Source organism: Truncatella angustata (assembly GCF_020726525.1).
Source record: "Truncatella angustata strain MPI-SDFR-AT-0073 chromosome Unknown BKA67scaffold_1, whole genome shotgun sequence".
NCBI lineage: Eukaryota > Fungi > Ascomycota > Sordariomycetes > Amphisphaeriales > Sporocadaceae > Truncatella > Truncatella angustata.
Window position 1 is genome coordinate 1,209,675 of NW_025763381.1, and position 18,066 is coordinate 1,227,740.

Genomic DNA, 18,066 nt, shown 5'->3' on the forward strand with positions numbered 1-18,066 from the left:
CAGCCGACCCGAAGGAAAGCTTGCTGCAGTGGACTTTTTGTCTTGCCTTGCACTGCGCCGGAACAACTGCGGAGGATTAATCCGACTTGTTACAGCACAAGCACCTGCACCATGGCACCAGCACGGGCACGCACACGGACACGGGCACTTGTCGGGGGTAGTAGCTCCCCAATCACTGAGATGCAATTGGTGACGACCTCACAGCGAGCGAGCTTGAGATTCTAGATATTCCATTCCAGTCAATTCAACAACCCCACGACTCCATTCACCACACACAATTCAAGATGGTACGTCTGACCTTCGAAGTCGCTGACTCTGCAAAGCCGAAACTAATTGATTCCAGGGTGGCGGTCCAAAAGTCCCGTAAGCAAAGCCACAATAGCGACACCAACCGCGACATTGACCTTTTCCCTAGATACCCCAAGCACGTTTGGTCCCCCAGTGGTGGTTGGTACGCCCAGCCCTCCAACTGGAAGGCCAACACCGCCGTCTTCTCGGCCGTCGTTTTCGGAATCACTGCTTTGGCATGGAACCTCAGCGCAAACCGCGAATACAGACATAAGATGCCAGAGCCTGGCCGCTTTTTCCCAAGCAGATAGTACGTCCAGGAGTCCATGCCACCCATAACCCAACAATGCTGACACCTATACCCAGTTGGAGCAAGCAGATCAAGGAGCACGAGCAAGCACAGGCTGGAAAGAGCGATTCATCATGAGCCCGTAGCAGTCATCTAGCGGCCGCTTGTATATATAAACCAAGACGCGGAATACAAGGAATTTAACAACTAGGAGCTCCAATCGCCGACCAACCGAGACCTCTCCACATGTTTCAGCAATCCTACCGGTCCAATGCAAACCTCGGGCCATCCCAAGCCAATTAGGATATGCCCAGCGACAGCTACGGCTTCTCGGATGTTCTTCTACTGCAGAGAACTTATTGTATGGCAACCAGCCATCCTCCTCTCTTGACAAAATGCTTTCCTTTTGGTGTGACTCTATTTGTGGTATTCTCGAGAGTGATACATTCATGAGGCCTGTTTTGAACATGACATGAACTCAGCGTTTACAGAAGCCTCATATTTGGAGATATATGCATACATGTTTGAGAACCACCGCCTGCGAAACTGCTGCTGCCTATAATCTTTGGTCGTTAGTAACGCGTGGTCCATATATTTTCGGCTTGTTACAACTTTTCCCCTTTCCAATATCTCAATCACTTTCAGCCTTAAACTGAGCTTGATATCTCATCCACCCACAGACGTCGTGGCCAATATACATCTCAATGCCGGTTATCCGTCCGGGGGCCGGGGCTGTGAACAATATATGCCCTTCTGTAACTTGAATCTCAACGTTATCTCACAGTTTAATCACAACTCATGGTTTTGGATACTGGCTGTTTGTCGTAGTTTCGACTGAGGCTGTCGTTCTGGAATCGGTTGCTTCCCAAGGCCCAGTGCCCCTGTGGGTGAGTCAGAGTCACCAACGAACTTCAAGCCGTTTGTGTCGTTGGCCAGCATTATTACAAACGCTTATATGAATCCACCATTTTCCTACATCGGAACAGCAGTTAATCATCTTCGAGAGTTTCTGCAGCCTTACACCAATGCAGTTCGGGCAAGCCGCCGGCGCCGCATGCACTACATTTGCCATGACGAACATCGACGGCATGTTCGTTTTGGTTACGTTCTTTGCGGAGGGGGCAACAAGTCGCACTGTGACTCCTCTTAAGATCACTATCGGACAACATACTGGATTTACAATCATCATAATGATCAGCATGATCGGTTTCGGCATCTCATTAGTCTTGCCATCTGAACCGATTGGCTTCTTAGGTTTTTTACCTATCCTACTGGGAGTCTGGAGATTTTTCGTTTCTGTTCATCCCAGATCCGCAGGAAGCCTCCGAAAATACCACTATGGTAGGGTTCAGAGGTGTCTTGAAAATGGCACTTGTCACTCTTATCAACGGAGGAGACAATATTGGAACATGCATACCATTATTCTCACAGGTGGAAAAGGCCGAAATTGCGATATACGTCGTCGTTTATTATGTCCTTCTAGGAGTATGGTGCCTAACGGCATACTTGATCATGAGACAAAAGCATACTCTCTCTCTGGCCCATAAATATGTGTATTACATGATACCTTTCGTATACATTGGTCTTGGCACGTACATTGTCGTGAAGTCCGATTGCTATCCATGGACTATTCAGCAGATCGTTGATTCGACCACCCCGGGCTCTGGTCGAGGAATCATGGCTGGTATCACTATTTTCTTACTGCTGGCGTGTACATGCTTCATGACGTCGCACACGTTGTCAAAGATAAAGACGCATTCCATTACTGAGGTTGAGCTATCTTTTCCAGAGAACGCTTCTGTCCCTTCTGACACGATGGACCATGGAACCAATATGGGGAGTTGACTGTATTCAGATATCTGGCTACGTTGCTTGCAAGATAGCAGGTCGTCTTGTCCGTGCTCTATACCCATCGTGAAACTATTCAGACTCATGCACACAAAATAATTCTCCCTGTTATGTATCTATTCGCGTTTGCTCTAAATCAGCTATAGCTCAAGAACTCATCTGATTCCTCACACATTCCTGCTTTTGAAGCAACAAGGAAACTGTTCTCACCAAGACACCCGTTGGAACTAGGCATTCTAGCTCTAACTTAGTTGCTAGTACTCATTCCGTTACATTGTCTTCATGGCAAAATACCATTGCAGTGTCTTTCATCATAAGTCCTCTCAAAGCCAGGGTAGCGAGAACTAGGGTTAATTAAAAGCTGAATTGTCCTATAACCTATAGGAATCATACGCTAAATCCACGCATTTAAGCGCAATCAGGTAGAAATGTGAGACTAAACAATATAAAAGCTTTTTTCGTCAATCCCCCTTGCAACCTCACTAGACATCTTACCACACAAACTTTCCCCTAAATTCCTCAAGCTCATTTCGCATTTCGGACTTCTTTCATCCGGCAAACATTATATGCCAAATTACCATGCTCAAACTACCTTGGGACACAAGTGCAAAACATCACCGCGATGGAGTGTTCTTTGCTTGCTATGAAAAGCTTATCTTCTACCTTAATAGATTCATTTATCACTTCCTAAACATACTCACATCAAAATCTTCTCTCTTTAGCATCCGCCATTAAACACAATCCTCATCCTTATCAATCGTACTACGTCTCCAACTTTCTTACTTGGACTATAACTTGAAACCATCACAAATGCTACTCTAGCCGAACTGTGGAAACTTTTTATGGCACTACTAGTTCACGGAGGCACTAAGGATGGCGGTTGTATCAACAACATAAATCTCATCTTTGCAACCATTCTAGCTGCGGCCTCTACTCCGTCGAAGTTGCCCGATCTGTGCCCTCCAGTGGCCTTTTTGAGTCTGGTGGCCCACTTCAGCCTATGTAGTGTTGAGAAAGGAAAAAGAAAAGAAATAGAAACCCACCCATGACACACAATTCGAAATGAAAAGTTCAATACTCGATCATTACATGCCATAGTAGTAGTAATTATTGACTACAAGCTTTGTACTTCTTCGCAATCGCATTCCGGATGCCCGTATTCGCCTTTGAGGATACCGTATTACTTTGAAAATGAGGACGTTTCCGAAGCTTATGATTAAGTGAACCTACATGCAACTGTCTCAAAGGAAATCGGCCGTCGAAAAATTCTTTAGCATTACAGTAATTCAATTACCATGAGGTTTGATAGTCCTGATCCTGGGCTCATGTAAAACCCCGCTGGTTAGGCACTTTCAGCTCAACGCACCTTACCGAGGATTGTTCAAGACCATGTTGCTGATATTACGAAGTGGCGATAAGAAGTCAACTTACATCGATTTGAGTCGTATTGTAGCAATCCAGCGTGGTTTCTAACTGCAAGTCGAGAAGATTGTTTGAAAACATCACTAAACGGGTCAATATTTCCAGTACTACCAGTAACAAAGACCCAAGTGCCTCAGAGGTAAGAGGCAACGTTCATCTTCTCATTCTCCAAATGTGAAATTAATCTTGACGCACACTTTACTGTCCTCGCGGCTGGACAGCGGCTACATCCTACCTTGAAAACAACAGGCTCAGCTGGAAATATAGACAAGAATCAGTATTGCGGTTCTTCTTGTAGGCAGGACCTAGAGTATGACCACTACGTGCAGCCAGACGTGGTTTGGCGCCCTTTCTTTGGTGAATTATATACTATAGTTCAGGGTTTGGAGGTGGTGTACTTTTTTAAAAATTAAAAATAAAATAAAAACCCCTAACACTAACCATATAACTGATACGGAGCCTAGCAACAACACCAAAGCGCTCCAGGGTCAACTATCACAACGCCTCGAGGACGCTGTCAAATGAGCTGAGGACTCTATCTTGAAGGTCACCGCTATGGTAGAAACCCGTGATATCAAACCGTCGTCGAGGTGGATTATCTGCGAGCCTGTTGTCATATCGCTGCCAACGAGCATCCGTTGACCAGCATGATGTGCCTAGCGCCTCCAGAACTGCTTCCTCGAAGCTATCTCGCACTGAGCCGCTTTAGTCAAGGAGAGACTGGTGGATTCTTGTGCTTATCGTGCACACTGCGTCAAATATCCGGGAAATTCTCAAACAGACAGACGCGTTCTATGAGCCTACGTCGCTTGGTCAACTCCTTCGCATGAGATGTCAAACTCGACAAGTGACAAACCAACAACGCCTCGCAGCCGGTGCCCATACAACTGATGTAACCATGAGACCCTTGTTAAGTGGGCTCGCAATCAGAGATATATGTTTTGCCTCTTTCGGTTAATTCCATGTCGCAATAGCCAGTTCCGCTTCAATAAGCGCTGTTCCAACTCACCTTCACCCAGGAGCCTTGCCGGTATTGCCACCAAAATCCGAGGTTAGCAGCCTTCTTACTACTTGCCAAAAAAGTTTTGACAGTAATACGGACTGTGGGTGCGTTTCTGATGCTCCCGCTACCGCTAAATTCATAAATCAGTTCACCGACGCTCGCATGGGATTTCCCAGCCCAGTCCATACTCGCAATGTACCTGAGTTCAATGCGGAAATCACTAGATGTGAGGAGCCCAGACAACAGTATTATTGCTACTCGAGATCTTCGGGCTTCTCATCATCTGTCGATGAATTCAGACGGCGGCAGCTCCGGTGCTCGAGCACCTGGTGCTCCCGGTACCATGGATCCCCTGCGGCATGCAAGAGGGTCACGGCGGCTTTACACGCAAGTCTAGCAGGAACTCTGCTTTACGAGTTCTAGGGGGGCTGGAGTTCTGAGCTTTAGGAAGTAGTTGTTGTTACGGGGCAGAGGCCGCCACGTATAAGCAGGGGGCTACAGTCGTCATGCTACAGTCGCTCATTATGCTGTGCAGATGCTAATAAAACTTGGAAACAAATGCTCAGAGAAAGCCTATTATTTTTCAGGCTCGAGATTCTCTGAAACGTCGAGGGTTTTCCTGGGGACATCAGACTCCCTATACAATCGGTTCATTGATTTTTCCCGTCAACGCCGAGGACGAGAGTGACAAGGTAATGGTATATTTGCGGTTATTACTAAAATGATAGTTGCACGATGTATACAAACTAGAGCACGTGAGATTGAGGTAGTCGAGAGACAATCGCATGGAAGACATCAACCCATTTATTTCTACAAGCTCTGTGAAGAGCATAGGGAATATATACAATATGAAGCGAAATTCGCTATGTGATTATAATCACAGCCCTTTAAAGGCTTCCACGCCCATCAAGCCCAAGTATTTAGTTGACGCACTGGGAGTAGTAGTCGTTCATGCTGTAATATACAAAGTCAGTAAATGCTAAAAAGGGGATGATATAAGAAAGTTACTCACACAGTGCAAGTGCCCTCAGCGCAAGTGGTAGCACCAGTGTAAGTTGCTCCACCGCACTGGCCGTAAAGGGCGACGGATCCAGTGCTGGATCCGGAAGTAGCAGTAGCGGCCTTGCTGGAGGTCTTGGTGACCAGAGTAGTAGGGCCGGCGGCGGAAGAGGCGGCCTTGGTGGTGGCAGCGGCGGAGGTGACGGGGGCGGCAGAAGAAGTTTCTTCTGGCTCACAGTCATCGTAATCGCCATCATCCTCGTCATCAGCTTCGCCAGTGGCCTCAGCACTAACGGCTGCAGAAGTGGTGGTTGGCTCGTCTTCATCATCCGAATCGTCAGCATCGCAAGACTCGTCGTCGTCGCTTTCGTCAGCTGGTGCCGAAGTGGTGGCTGGGGTGCTGGCAGTGGTGCTAGGGGCGACAGTAAGAGTGCTGGTGCTATACTCTTCACCATCATCGCTATCACACTGATCATCGTCCTCGTCGTCTCCCTCGTCCTCAACAGGTGCTGAAGTGGTCGCCGGGGCGGCGGAGGTGGTAACGGCAGCGCTGGTAGCGGCAGCCTTGGTGGTGGTGGCAGCGGCAGCGCTGGAGGTAGCAGCCTGAGTTGAGGTAGCAACAGCAGACGAGGCAACAGCGCTGGAGCTAGAGCCGCTGGAGGAGCCGCCAACAGTGAAATCGAGGCAGGCCTCGTAGGTCTGACCGGCGGAATCACTGTTCCAGTAGTGCTGAATGACACAGTCACCGGCGGTGGCACACTTGCCGGCCAGGTCAGGGATGGTGATCGAGAAAGCAGACTCGTTGGCAGCCATGGCCTGGGAGTTGGATGCGAAAACGCTCCACGAGGCGAGGGGCTCGCCGATGACAGTGTTGGTGGCAGTGTCAACGATGGAAACGTTGGCGAAACCAGTGTGGGGAGCGCGAACTTCGTACTTGATGTCAACAACCTCGCCAGTGGTGTAGCTCTGGACGTTGTCGGTGTTGTCGCTGAACTGGAAACCCTTGCAAAGCCAAAGGTTGCACTCGTCGGTGAAGTCGCTCTGGATGAGCTGGGTCTCACCCTGGATGTTACCGTAAGAGTCGGAGTTCATGTTGTTGTAGATCTGAGTTCCACAGACGGAAGAGAGGGCCTTGCCAGCCTGACGAGGGGTAGGCGAGGTGATGAAACCGTGGGCGGCAACGAGGGCAGGGCCCATGGTAGCGAGAGTAATAGCGTACTTCATTTTGTCGGTTGGATATGCTGCAGTTGTGGAAAAGTTTCAAGGCTGTGAAAGTAAAGCGAATTCGTTTGACTGGTAGAACGTTTTGCACCTGTGCGAGACGAAGCTGTAAGTGGAGATAAAGAACGACTAGGTCACCGACCTGTAGTGAGTGAAGAAATAAACAATAAAGAATGGGATGACTGATGTTGGTTGGAAGACAGCTCTCGGAGAGAAGAGCAGGCCTTCTCATATTTAAACAATCCCACACCACGAGCACGATCTCACTCCACCGTACCCTTGGTAATCATCTGATGCCCGTGATGAGCCTGTAGTCCTCCTCCATACAGTACACAGTACCATCAAGTTTCATCCCATCTCCAAGAGATACCCCACGCCGTCGGGCCCAGCCAATTAACTCATGTCAGCGTTCTGGAGAGCCTCATCGCTTTTACCAGGTTCATGCTCCTAGGTACCCCTGCAGTGGTATAAGTGTAACAGCCATTGTGGGTTTGGCGCCGCGGCGCTAGCCCTCGCTTCTCGGTACGCACCGAGCAGCTGGAATCGATGATCCTATTGACAAGGGGCCGCAATTATTTAGAAACGTCGTGGCGGGTCCAGGAATGTTTGGCCGTCTGATGCTGATTTCTTCGGAGATTGTCTACTTATTTGTTGATGCGCCGTCCCCTCGACACGAGTTAAGCTGTGAGGGGCATTTTGGCAGCCTAGCCGCTGAACTACTGAGGTTTTGCTCAGCGACGACCCCAGCGCCAATGGAGGTTGTCAACAGTCTCCTGCACCGAATTCTCCGCAATCGACGCATGACTTTATCATCTGGCAACACATACCCATACTGCAGTCAACGGGCGGTTTGCTGTCTTGTCCGCTTCGTAGCAGATGAGGGCCATGGGTTCATCACCTTTCCTAGTGTCCAGGTCATCTGTTTAAGCGACATTCGTTGTTGCATCGCGAGCCGCCAGGGTATTCCCCTTTCTCACCTGAAATGACTACTGCAAGATTGAGGCTCTTAATCCAGAACCTTCGTCAAGCGAGCTTGGCACCAACCAAAAATTGACAGCAGTTCCAGACTCCTATCCCTGGTTGACAAGGCGGTATCCTCGCATGGCGGTAAGCATGTGAGCTAGTCGCTCGGTAAATGCTGGGCCTTTCAAATACGCAGTGGAAAAAAAACTGGTCGTCGTTTGGATGAAAGGAGTCCAAGAACCACATCATCTTCTGCGTTCTCTGAAACGAATGTGGGGCACAACGGTTATGGGTCCCTGGTCAAGTCTACCCGAGGCCATTCTTATCCGGAGTTCGGCTCCAGGGCGGGAAGGGGGGACATGGCAACACATGTTTGCACCATCGAAGAGCGTCAACATAACGGATCTGAATTTCGTACGAGAGGATTCGTGGAAAAAGATATTCTTCCTGACCTTAGACCTGTGTTCGCTGGCATTTAGCCTCATAATCTTGGCTCTATTAAAATAGTGGATGCCGCCCCTGTAGCGGGTCTTTAATGCTGGGCCTGGTTGCATTGCTTGTTTGGATCCACGCAGATGAATGTCACTTTAACTCTAAGTTATTATTCAGCAAACGTGAAGAGTCTTGTTTTTCTACAAATGAGTGAGAGTTTCTTACCACCCGGGTTAGTTTTGAGTGATAGTAACCCGTATTCTTCCTTATCGACCGGATATCCTACTTCAGTAGACTCCTCGCCAAGCAATGCAGTATTTGCAATCATACGAAATATAATGGCAAGTAGAAACCGTCTTGGCCGCATTTACAAAAGCGACACAATTTCCATTGCTTTAGTCCACTCGATTTTGTCTGCCGCATCTTCTTGGGTTCCTTCATCATGCCCAAATGATTGGGTACATGTCTCATTTCACAATGGTCAAAGCCGATAACTGAACAGTGTCGCCATCACGCCTTTGGTTATATTGGCGACAGCCTCGGTCGTCAGCGGCCGTCCAAGGTTGAAAAGTCCGTCGCCCTTGAGCTCGCAGCACTGGGATAGCCATCTCTCTGCGCAGATACAGTTGTTCCTAGCCATGAAGACCTTTCGAGCGTTTTCGTGAAACTAAGCACCGAAGCACCAGCTTATGACTGCTGGCACATGGAATATACTTGACGACCGCGACCATGATCACAGCTTTACTGACAGCTCTCACCAGGAGCACGAGTATTGTCATGATATCGCCAGCGCAAGATACGGTCATCAAGCATTATATTCCCTCACTCTACTCCATCCGGAATGCATGCGCGAGCCCTGCCACTTGAACATGCCTCGCACCGAACTGGCCCGTATCTTTCGAGAGCCGCGTCGAACTGGGCATAAACACCCAAACCTCGTACACAGGTGGAGATACCATGACATGTGACAGTTCCGGAAAATAATAATAACACGAGGTAGCCGCATCGACAGCTATTCTGCAGGCCCGAAAATACTGGACGGCAACCGCGAAAGCGACCTCGATGCTATGTGTGATCGTTTCACTCCTGGGCGGCCTTCAATGCATTTTCTGGTCTCGTTTCCTAGCATGCAATCAGCCTGTCGACTCTTGCTCGCCCACGCTTGCCAGGCTCTTCCGAATATAAGCTTGTCGCATGGCCAGAACCTCGTCGGCATCATTAAGTCGGTCCTGGTCTCGTAGATTGAGTTCCAAAGCCGTCATGACTGACAAATAGGATGAATCGTCCGTCGCGTTTTTGTCTAGCTTCTGCTGCGCGACGCTCAATGCCTTTCGAAAATACCCTTCAGCGTCGATGTGCTTACTCTGCTTGCCGAGCGCCTTTCCAGCCAGCCAGTAAAAGTTGTATAGTATTTCTGGGACTTTCTTTAGTGCTTCTAGGCGTGCCGGGTTCAGGAAGACGTAATTCACTACGCTTAATGCGCTTTCCGGCTCACCAGCTCTGAAATAATGACTACTAAGATTCATGAGTATATCCATGTGGCGATCGTCGAATACGTCCTTCCCAACGTCGGATTCCAGCTGGGAATAAAGCTGTCGAAGGCCGTAGCCTCGTAAGAAGCTGCTTTCTTCTCGATTGAAAAGAAGCCACATTTTGAGCTGCAGCGTCTCAAAATGGTACGGCCCTAGGTACTGCTGGAAAGCGTGCACCGCGATCTCGGTCAATAGGCTCCTGTGATACCTGTCTAGAGGCAGCTCGATCATGAGGGCATGAGAAAGAAGAGAAGTGCTCCGTGGCTGCCCTCGGGTTTTTGCCAGCCAGAATATGTGTCGCCGGAGCTGTGTTTCTATAAAGGTATGACCAGATTCCTGCACCCGCCGAATAAGGTCAAGGACATGACTAATCAAGATTGGATCCTCGGCTGCTAGTATATCAGGAAATCGAGCGAAGCACACCCGCAGTATCTTTATGCCCTCTGCAAGGTCAGCCGGGTTGAGAGGCTGGGGCCCAGACAGCTTGTTCAACGCAATGCGGAAACGGCTGTGGAGGTCCTGCAGCTGTTCACGAATTTGTAACAACCTTGGTTTCACCTGCACCACGCCTGTTGACGGCGAGATCTCCGTCCAGGTGAATAGAGAGCTGAACGATGCATTGTAATAGTCTTTAATAGCATGATACATGCTCTCCTCATGAAAATACGGCGAGGTGATTCCGAACCGAGGATCAATTGCAGCTGAGCCACTGGCATGCAAGGGCAGGGCATTGCTCTTTACAAGCTGCGCTCGATATGCCCGTTCTGTGGGCTTACTCCCATCAGGTTTCGTGTCCTCAGATTTTATCGATACTGCCGAGCCAGAGTGTCGTGTACGGTATGCAACCTTCTTTGTCTGCAGTGTTGAGATTTCCTTGGTAGGTCTTTTGTACTTCGCAAGACCCCAAAGCTTGAAGCGGTGTTTGTACATCTTTGGACTTTCAACGAAATTGATCAGCGGTCGCTTCCGATCGCCTTCACCATAATAGGGTAGACGATCTACTTACGTCGCGAAGAAATCGCAGTCATCTTCCATAATCTTTATCACCTCCTTCAGGGTGCGCTTTTCCGAGCTGTAAAGCCGTGTGATGGTGGCGCGCTGATCTTCCCAATCGTTTCCCTCCGCCCATCCTAACCCTTTCGCATGAGGAGCTTCGGAAGACATGATTCCGCATGTGAGGCTATCGCCGAGGATATGAATGATGATGCTGGTGCAAAGTCAATGAGACATGTGGTAGCGTAGAGCTGAAATGCAAGATCCGCTAGGCTGCAAGGATCATTCTGCAACAAAAGGCGTCCCCCATTGGCTACATAAGGCCGGGATGCTCGGCAGATGCTAACGAGACAGTGTTAGAGGTCTTGGCGCAAGTATTGAGAGGGCTCCAAGTCGATCTTCCCAATCTACTTATCTAGATTGAGTCACGGAAAACTCGACATTGCTCCTTTACTTGATCACGTAATGCGCCTTGACTTTGATTGTTCGGTAACGTTGTTCTTTTAACCTCGTAAGAGAAAAACGTACGGGGTCGATAATATACTAGATATAATTCTCAGAAGGACGGCTGATGCGTAAGACTGCTACGTGGCCTTCATTTTGGTTTCTGTGTCCCTCAAACTGTTTTCAAGAGCAATGGTGACATCAACCATCAAATATACGTAACATGATACCGCACAATTTGGTGCTCGTTGAACAACAGTTGGTTGGCGAGACTGACCAAGAACCGTGAATCAACAGCATCTGAGGCGGTGAACTAGGCTGTCGATTTCCCGACACCTTGACTGATTAAGAAGCTGCTCCAGCTAAATGTTGTGGGGTGTGCCCCATGAACAGTTGGCCAGACTGCTGAAAATCATGCTTAGCGGACTTTGGAAAATCATCAACTTCTCTGCGCCAAAGGTCGGTGATTTTTGTCGCTCTAGGGCGTTGTTTCTGTGCCAGTAGGGTCTACTTCCGCATTTCATAGTCCCACGTGTTAATGTCATTGACGTGCTGCGGGCAGATTGGTGCACACGAAACTTATCGCAGACTCTTGCCCAGATAAGAAGGTATGGGTATAAGTACTTGGCTGCCTTGGCTGCTGTAACTTGACTTCCTTGTGTCGGTCATGTTCCATACCAGCAAATTTGCCTGGACCAGGGACACGCATGTTGGATTCTATGCGATGCTATGTCCCAGGCTGTCTGCATATAGGATCGGTATTGCAGATCGAATCCAATGTTGTCTCGGCGGATCTTCGTTGTTGTAAAGCTCTTTTCGAACTATTTATTCTGAACCTGGGTAGGTACAAATCTTTACGAAGGTCTGTAAGTTTCAAATGCACTCCCACTGGTACAACGTGGAACAATCTCGAATGTGCCTAAGATAAACAATGTATCACAGTCAGACCAGTGGTTGTTGATGATTATGCGACTTTATGACTATTATATCTGAAGCTTACCCAGCCCCCCAACCATCACGATGCTGCTTTCGTCGGCAATGTCTCCGTCTAGTCCAAGTTCCTTCTTCCTGTTGTGTGCATGTATCATCTTCTGGTCCCAGTCCTATTGGAACACGAAGATGACGCCGGAGCGGTCAACAGATATGGTCATCGTGTACGGGTTCTCCAGCACCGCTACGTCAAGAATAGTGTCCAGATGGCTCCTAAGCAACCTGCCTTGCTCCGCCGATATGACTGTGTGCCGGGGTGGTTTATCCCTCTTCTTTGTCGATGTTGAGGAAGGCTCACCGTTTTTGCCTGATGCTTGATCGGCATCGGCTGAAGAGGACTTGGGTAGCCGCTCCATATTTATTGTCAGGTTAGGATTGCTAGGTGAGGTATGTGCGACGAAAACAGGTTTGCTGGAGCTCGCATCATCTTTTGGTACCAAGCCACTGAAGACGCTACTCTGCTCGATCCTATTAAGATCCCAGAAGCGCAGCTTCTTTTCTGCTCCACCAGTGATGATGTAGCCGTTGCGAACGTCGCGGTCATGGTCACCTGTTGTTCCTGCACCCACTGCCATAGCCTTAATGCAGCGGTCGACGGTGTTTTGTGAGGAAGGTTCTATGCTAGTAGCAAAGCGACTAAGCATGCCTTCAGGCTTGTCCTCGTCGACGTCCCACGCTTTGTACTCCCTAGGGCCGTCTTTTGATGTACCAGCTGTGCGGTAGATCTCACGGCATTGTGTCTTTTCAATGTCCCAGACAGTGATTTCAGGCAGGCCTGTACCGCCTGCCACGCACACCCACTTGCCGCGGCCTTTACTCGGATGCAATGCTAAACGGTGGATGGGTGACTTCCCAGGAACACCCCAACTCTTCAGTCTGAGCTTGAATCGGAGATCCCACAAATTCAGGACACCATGTGATGTACCTAGCAAGAGCCAATAACGCTTACGATCGACAACAAAACAGGTGGGGAAACCATGGTGAACTGGGTTCTCCAGTGTATAAAGCAGCGTCATCGTCCTTAGATCGATAGCTAAAATACGAGATCGGTTTGTGGCGAGAAGCAGAACGGAGGGTAGGTCAAGCTTGAAGTGCGCGCACCATACGGCGTATTCGTCTGCAGGTAATTGGTATTCGCGGAGCAGTCTCAATCGCACATACTTCGGCGTGCCATTGCTTGACATGATGATGTCCACTTTGACAATGTGTACTGAACCGTCAGTTGCACAACTGATGAAACAATGCGTGTTCTCGATAAAACATAAGGCGATGACTCTTGCTCCAAGAGCATGCTTGTGGGTTTGACGTGCACGGTGAGAGACATTTCGCTCGAGCCTGCCCGAGTCCCAAACCTTGACTGAGCCATCATCGCCTCCTGTAATAAAGAACATATGATCCGGAGAGGGGACAACACGATTGATTGCACCAGTGTGTTCCGCGAAAGTTGCAACCAGCCTACCGCTTGGTCGCCATGCCTCGGCTGGAGCTTGAGCAGCATTCTTGTTGGTTTTCCTGGATACCGGCGCCACCAGAGGGCCGAACTCGGCAATATCATGCGGGTAATTGTCAATAAACATACTATCCAGCATTTTAAGAATGCTCGGATCATTACCCTCGTAAGTATGTGAGGCCTTTTGTCGGTAGCTTTTATCCTCTTGAGTAGTCAAATCAATGTTCTCTTCGGCTGTGCCAGGTAACGCGATCTTGGGTGCATTTTGCATGAAAGGTCCTCCGACCAGACCGAAAGCATTAGTTTCAGTCGTGCCGGTCTCTGCTGCGGACCTGTTGCTGTCCTTCCTTAGCAAGTCGAGTGCACTGGATTGGTGTTGAACAGCCCGCCTGGCAGAATAAGGTCTTTGTGTTTGGTTCGCGCTTTCATCGCGGTTGTCCTGACGTCCGCGAGCCAGGGAGCTAGAACGCCTGAAGTCTGCATCGTTCGGAGATGCAGGGCCTGGAGAAACGGACGCGCGAGGAGATATGGCATCGCCGGTACTAAGCCTTGAACGATGCGTGTTAAATGCAGCGATTCGTCTGCGAGACATCGGCTCATCAATAGTCATTGATGCGTCCATTAGAGCATCAGCAATCGTATACGGGCCCTTATTTTGGTCTGACGAACCGTATTTCGGATCTAGAGGTGTTGCGGTCTCATCAAACATGATTGTTTGCACCTGGAGTTTGTCCATGATGTTTCGTAGAAGCAAAATTGGGGCGAGGCCTGTACCTCCTTCTGGGAGCACTGGTTCTCGATCTCGCATCCGACTCAACCGCCATATGAATTCTCTCAGTACTAAAAGCTTGAAGTCGTCGTTTTGACTCAACCCATAGTTACGTAACCGCGATATCCACTGTTCGTCTTCTTCACTCTTGGACGTCTTACTCAAAGCTAATGACTGCGGCTCTCGTGATGACCTAGCCATCCCCATTGAGGTGATTGTGAAAGTTGATTGTTTTTGCTTTTGCACTGCTTTCCAGAATAAACTTTTGTCGGCCTTTTGTGCCCATACCAGGGCTTGATCGTACACTGTTCGAGACAGTGGTCTCTGTAAGGCATCAAGGAGATCTAGCTCGGTGAAGTCGGGGATAACGGCATCCTTCAAGAAGGGCCTGATCTGCGGGTATATGACACATCTGATGTCTGCGGATGAGTGAAGCTTCGTGGCGTTGGAGAGGAATTCTGCGGCTGACTCTCGAATCCATATATTCGGGTGCATGGTAAAGCGGCCCACGACGTCAATCAGTTCCCATGTTTTTGTCTTGGACAGAAGACCCAGATTCGCGAGTTCGGCCAAAGAGTGTAATGCGGCTTGCACTACGTGCTCTTCTGGATCTGTCAATGCCTGCACCATCAATGGTAGATTGAATTCTTCCAGACTTGTGCTTCCGAGAAACGCGGCAATGCCAACAACTGTGTCGAAAAAAGCACATTTCAGCATCCAGTCCCGATCATTGAGATACGTGTTAAGATGGGTCAAAAGGATATCATTCGATTCTGCACTGCCGAAGAACATGCAAAGCTCCGGAACAGAGCTCAAAAAAGCTCGCCGCACTGATGCGTCCGAGTCCTCTACCATAGCCTTTGCATGGTTTTCGAACAGCTCTACCAACTCTCGTTGAGCATTGTCGAACAAGTTGTCGAAAGCAGCTTCTGCATCGCTTCCAGCTTCGATCTCGGGGTCTGCCGTGGCTATGGATCCTTCGGCCCTTAGAATTGCAGTCATATCTAAGAAACGACTCGCTGTACTTGCTAAGCTGCCTAAGCAAGAGGCGTAAGTAGCTCTTACCAGTGCCGTCGGCTCTCTGCGCTCTTTACCCATGACCAACTGTCGTGACGCACCAGCCAAGAATACCTGCATTCGTGGCATGATGTATTCGGGGAATACATGAGCATTGACAGGAGTAACTGCGGTGACCATGGCCAGGAGCTGGGTCACTGAGCGTAGTGCCGCAATCGCTACCACATCAACATCATCGTTGAGCAGCATCATCAAGTATGGGAGAACTCGGTCCAATTTGGCCTCGTCCGTCAACCTTTCCGAGAATGCTAACAGTACATCGCATGCACGCACTTTTGAGGCTGCCCGAGCGGTATTTCGTAGAGAAGCCGCAATCAGAGACAAAAATATCAAAGTACCATCATCCGCAGCGGGTTGAGCTGTGACAGAGACATAGTGTTCGTTGTTGGGAATATTGAGCCTCACCGGAAATAGGCCCAGGCCTAGGCAGGGAGTAAATGGTGTCACTTCCGACTGCTTCTTCCCGTCGTTGTAACCCAGAAAGTAAGCAATCTTGTCGAAGTCGTAAAACACCCTATCTATTCTGTCATCGGCCTCGCCCAGATTTCTTGCAGCCCCTGAAACAGGTGCTCGGCCCGAAGAAGTATCTGTGAGCAGCTCCATATACTGGTGGAGAAATGTGTAGAAGTACTCTGGGAACACCTTGCCCTTGAAGATGTCGAGATACTGTTCCGCGGAGTAGCGCTTCTCCGGATCTAGGGCAACCATACTTGACAGCATTTCTCTCAGGTTCTGGTCTGGTATTCGGCTCAGATGAGAGATGACGGGATCATACTCGCCGCGACGGAACTTGTACAGTTGGCTGAGACTGAAAATCGGTGCTTCAAGAACCAACTCGGCTATGGCGCACCCAGCACTGAATATGTCCATGGCCCAGGTGATCTTATCGTTCTCCTTTGCCTCTTCGCCGGGGGCGAGAAATCGCTCGGGCGCGATATAGCATGTCCTTCGGCCGGAGAGGTCGAAGAAGTACGAGTATAGTGCAGGGTTGTTGTCGGGTAGATGGGTCGGCTTGAAAGATGATGTGAAATCGGTGAGATACACCCAGTTCCAAGAGGTAACCAGGATGTTCTCCGTCTTGATATCTCCATGGTATATGTCCCGGGCATGACAGTCTCGGAGGGCGCACAACAGCTGGAATGCGACCCATCTCTTCTCCATGTCCTCGAGGAATGGTCTCGTAGACAGTCGGTCATACAGCGAGCTGTACATGAACTGTCGTATGAGGTAGGCATTCGTTTCGGTCTCAAAGGCGCGCTCGAAGCCCAGGGCATTCGGTACGTCCCGCAGCTTATCCCGCTCCTGCAGTATCTTGACGCCGTAGGGCTTCAAAGACATGGGTGTGTGCGGTTTGACTGTTACTTTCGCAAGAACAAGCCCATCGTAACTGCGGGCGCGAATGGTCTTCATGAAGCGGGCATCGCCAAGGGACCTCTCGTGTACCAGATCCGATAGCTCAGGGACGTCGATGCCCGCAGAGCCAGCGTATGGCGTCGTCAGGGAATAAGCTTGGCCCATACTGGGCGGTGGGCTGCTACAACTACCGTTGAAGAGGGCGCTGATTCGGATTCATTTTCGAGAGCAAACACATATGTCGGGAATCGCTAATCGACTACCAGTAGCGAACGAGGTAAGTGCAGGGTTGTATTTTGTATGTGAAATCAGGTGCAAAGGGCAGCAAGCAGCGATCACCGGGAGCTGCTCGACTTGGCGACTGATCGATCCCCTGACGTAACGCACGCGCTCCCAGTAGTCTGTCTGTCTAACCTTACTTGGGTGGGGCGCTTTGCTCTCAACGCGCCCCCAGTAGGTAGCCATGGACGAAGAAGTTGGTGCATCCTCCCAGGGCTTTCCTAATGCCGTGTCGCTTGGCATAGCATACGGATTAAACATGCATAGGGACAACAGTGGAGGTCTACTGGCTCAAGACAGAGCAGGACGCGTACAATCGCAATGCCCACTTGTATCGTGTGCGACATGCTACATATTGAGCATTCCGTTGGCGTTGGCAGGAACGGTGAAAACGTTCAGCTGTTTTCGTGGCCCAGCTTCGGCTATGGCGCGCCCGGCGCTGTTGAAGACATCGACTTGCTGCACTGTTGAACGTTTGATGTGAAGGTAATCCTGTTGTTGTAGACCTGCATCACGATAAACCCCGCCCCCAGTCTAACCTAGTAATCGTAGTGGCCGAGCTCAGATACCGCTTGGAACAATTCTGGTCATCATGCACATCGGTGGCCCCCTTGGGTTGGGAAATATGAGATACCAATCCCGTGGTAACAACCACTTATGGCAGTCCACGGTTGAGCAACACAAAACACATTCTCCAGCGCTCCTCAGCCGTAA

At 49.6% G+C, this 18,066-nt stretch overlaps 4 protein-coding genes across 4 annotated transcripts; 2 read left to right on the forward strand and 2 right to left on the reverse strand.

Moving 5' to 3' along the window:
• Positions 1 to 41: 41 nt before the first annotated feature.
• Positions 42 to 1,131, forward strand: BKA67DRAFT_685817 (uncharacterized protein). The gene is made up of 4 exons (XM_046109012.1): positions 42 to 287; positions 344 to 363; positions 416 to 598; positions 655 to 1,131. The coding sequence occupies exons 1-4, from the start codon at positions 285 to 287 to the stop codon at positions 713 to 715; spliced, it is 267 nt and encodes an 88-aa protein (XP_045963387.1). The 5' UTR covers positions 42 to 284; the 3' UTR covers positions 716 to 1,131.
• Positions 1,132 to 2,133: 1,002 nt separating this feature from the next.
• BKA67DRAFT_543961 (uncharacterized protein) lies at positions 2,134 to 2,423 on the forward strand (the record flags this gene model as incomplete). Its single annotated transcript, XM_046101230.1, has 1 exon — positions 2,134 to 2,423. The coding sequence occupies exon 1, from the start codon at positions 2,138 to 2,140 to the stop codon at positions 2,420 to 2,422; it is 285 nt and encodes a 94-aa protein (XP_045963388.1). The 5' UTR covers positions 2,134 to 2,137.
• Positions 2,424 to 9,515: 7,092 nt separating this feature from the next.
• Positions 9,516 to 11,253, reverse strand: BKA67DRAFT_8937 (uncharacterized protein). The gene is made up of 2 exons (XM_046109525.1): positions 11,004 to 11,253; positions 9,516 to 10,927 (listed from the first exon to the last, which is right to left on the reverse strand). The coding sequence occupies exon 2, from the start codon at positions 10,925 to 10,927 to the stop codon at positions 9,599 to 9,601; it is 1,329 nt and encodes a 442-aa protein (XP_045963389.1). The 5' UTR covers positions 11,004 to 11,253; the 3' UTR covers positions 9,516 to 9,598.
• A 1,284-nt stretch (positions 11,254 to 12,537) lies between these two features.
• On the reverse strand, positions 12,538 to 17,238 carry BKA67DRAFT_509915 (uncharacterized protein; the record flags this gene model as incomplete). The annotated part of the gene is made up of 1 exon (XM_046097280.1): positions 12,538 to 17,238. One exon carries the CDS (start codon positions 17,236 to 17,238, stop codon positions 12,538 to 12,540), a length of 4,701 nt encoding a protein of 1,566 aa, XP_045963390.1.
• Positions 17,239 to 18,066: the final 828 nt, after the last annotated feature.

What these genes read in the sequence shown, in the direction of transcription:
- BKA67DRAFT_685817 (XM_046109012.1), top strand. An exon ending in GGTGGCGGTCCAAAAGTCCC is followed by an intron (nt 364 to 415) that starts GTAAGCAAAGCC and finishes CCTTTTCCCTAG; the next exon opens with ATACCCCAAGCACGTTTGGT. An exon ending in CGCTTTTTCCCAAGCAGATA is followed by an intron (nt 599 to 654) that starts GTACGTCCAGGA and finishes ACCTATACCCAG; the next exon opens with TTGGAGCAAGCAGATCAAGG.
- BKA67DRAFT_8937 (XM_046109525.1), bottom strand. Translation starts at nt 10,927, where the DNA reads ATGTACAAACACCGCTTCAAGCTTTGGGGTCTTGCGAAGTACAAAAGA.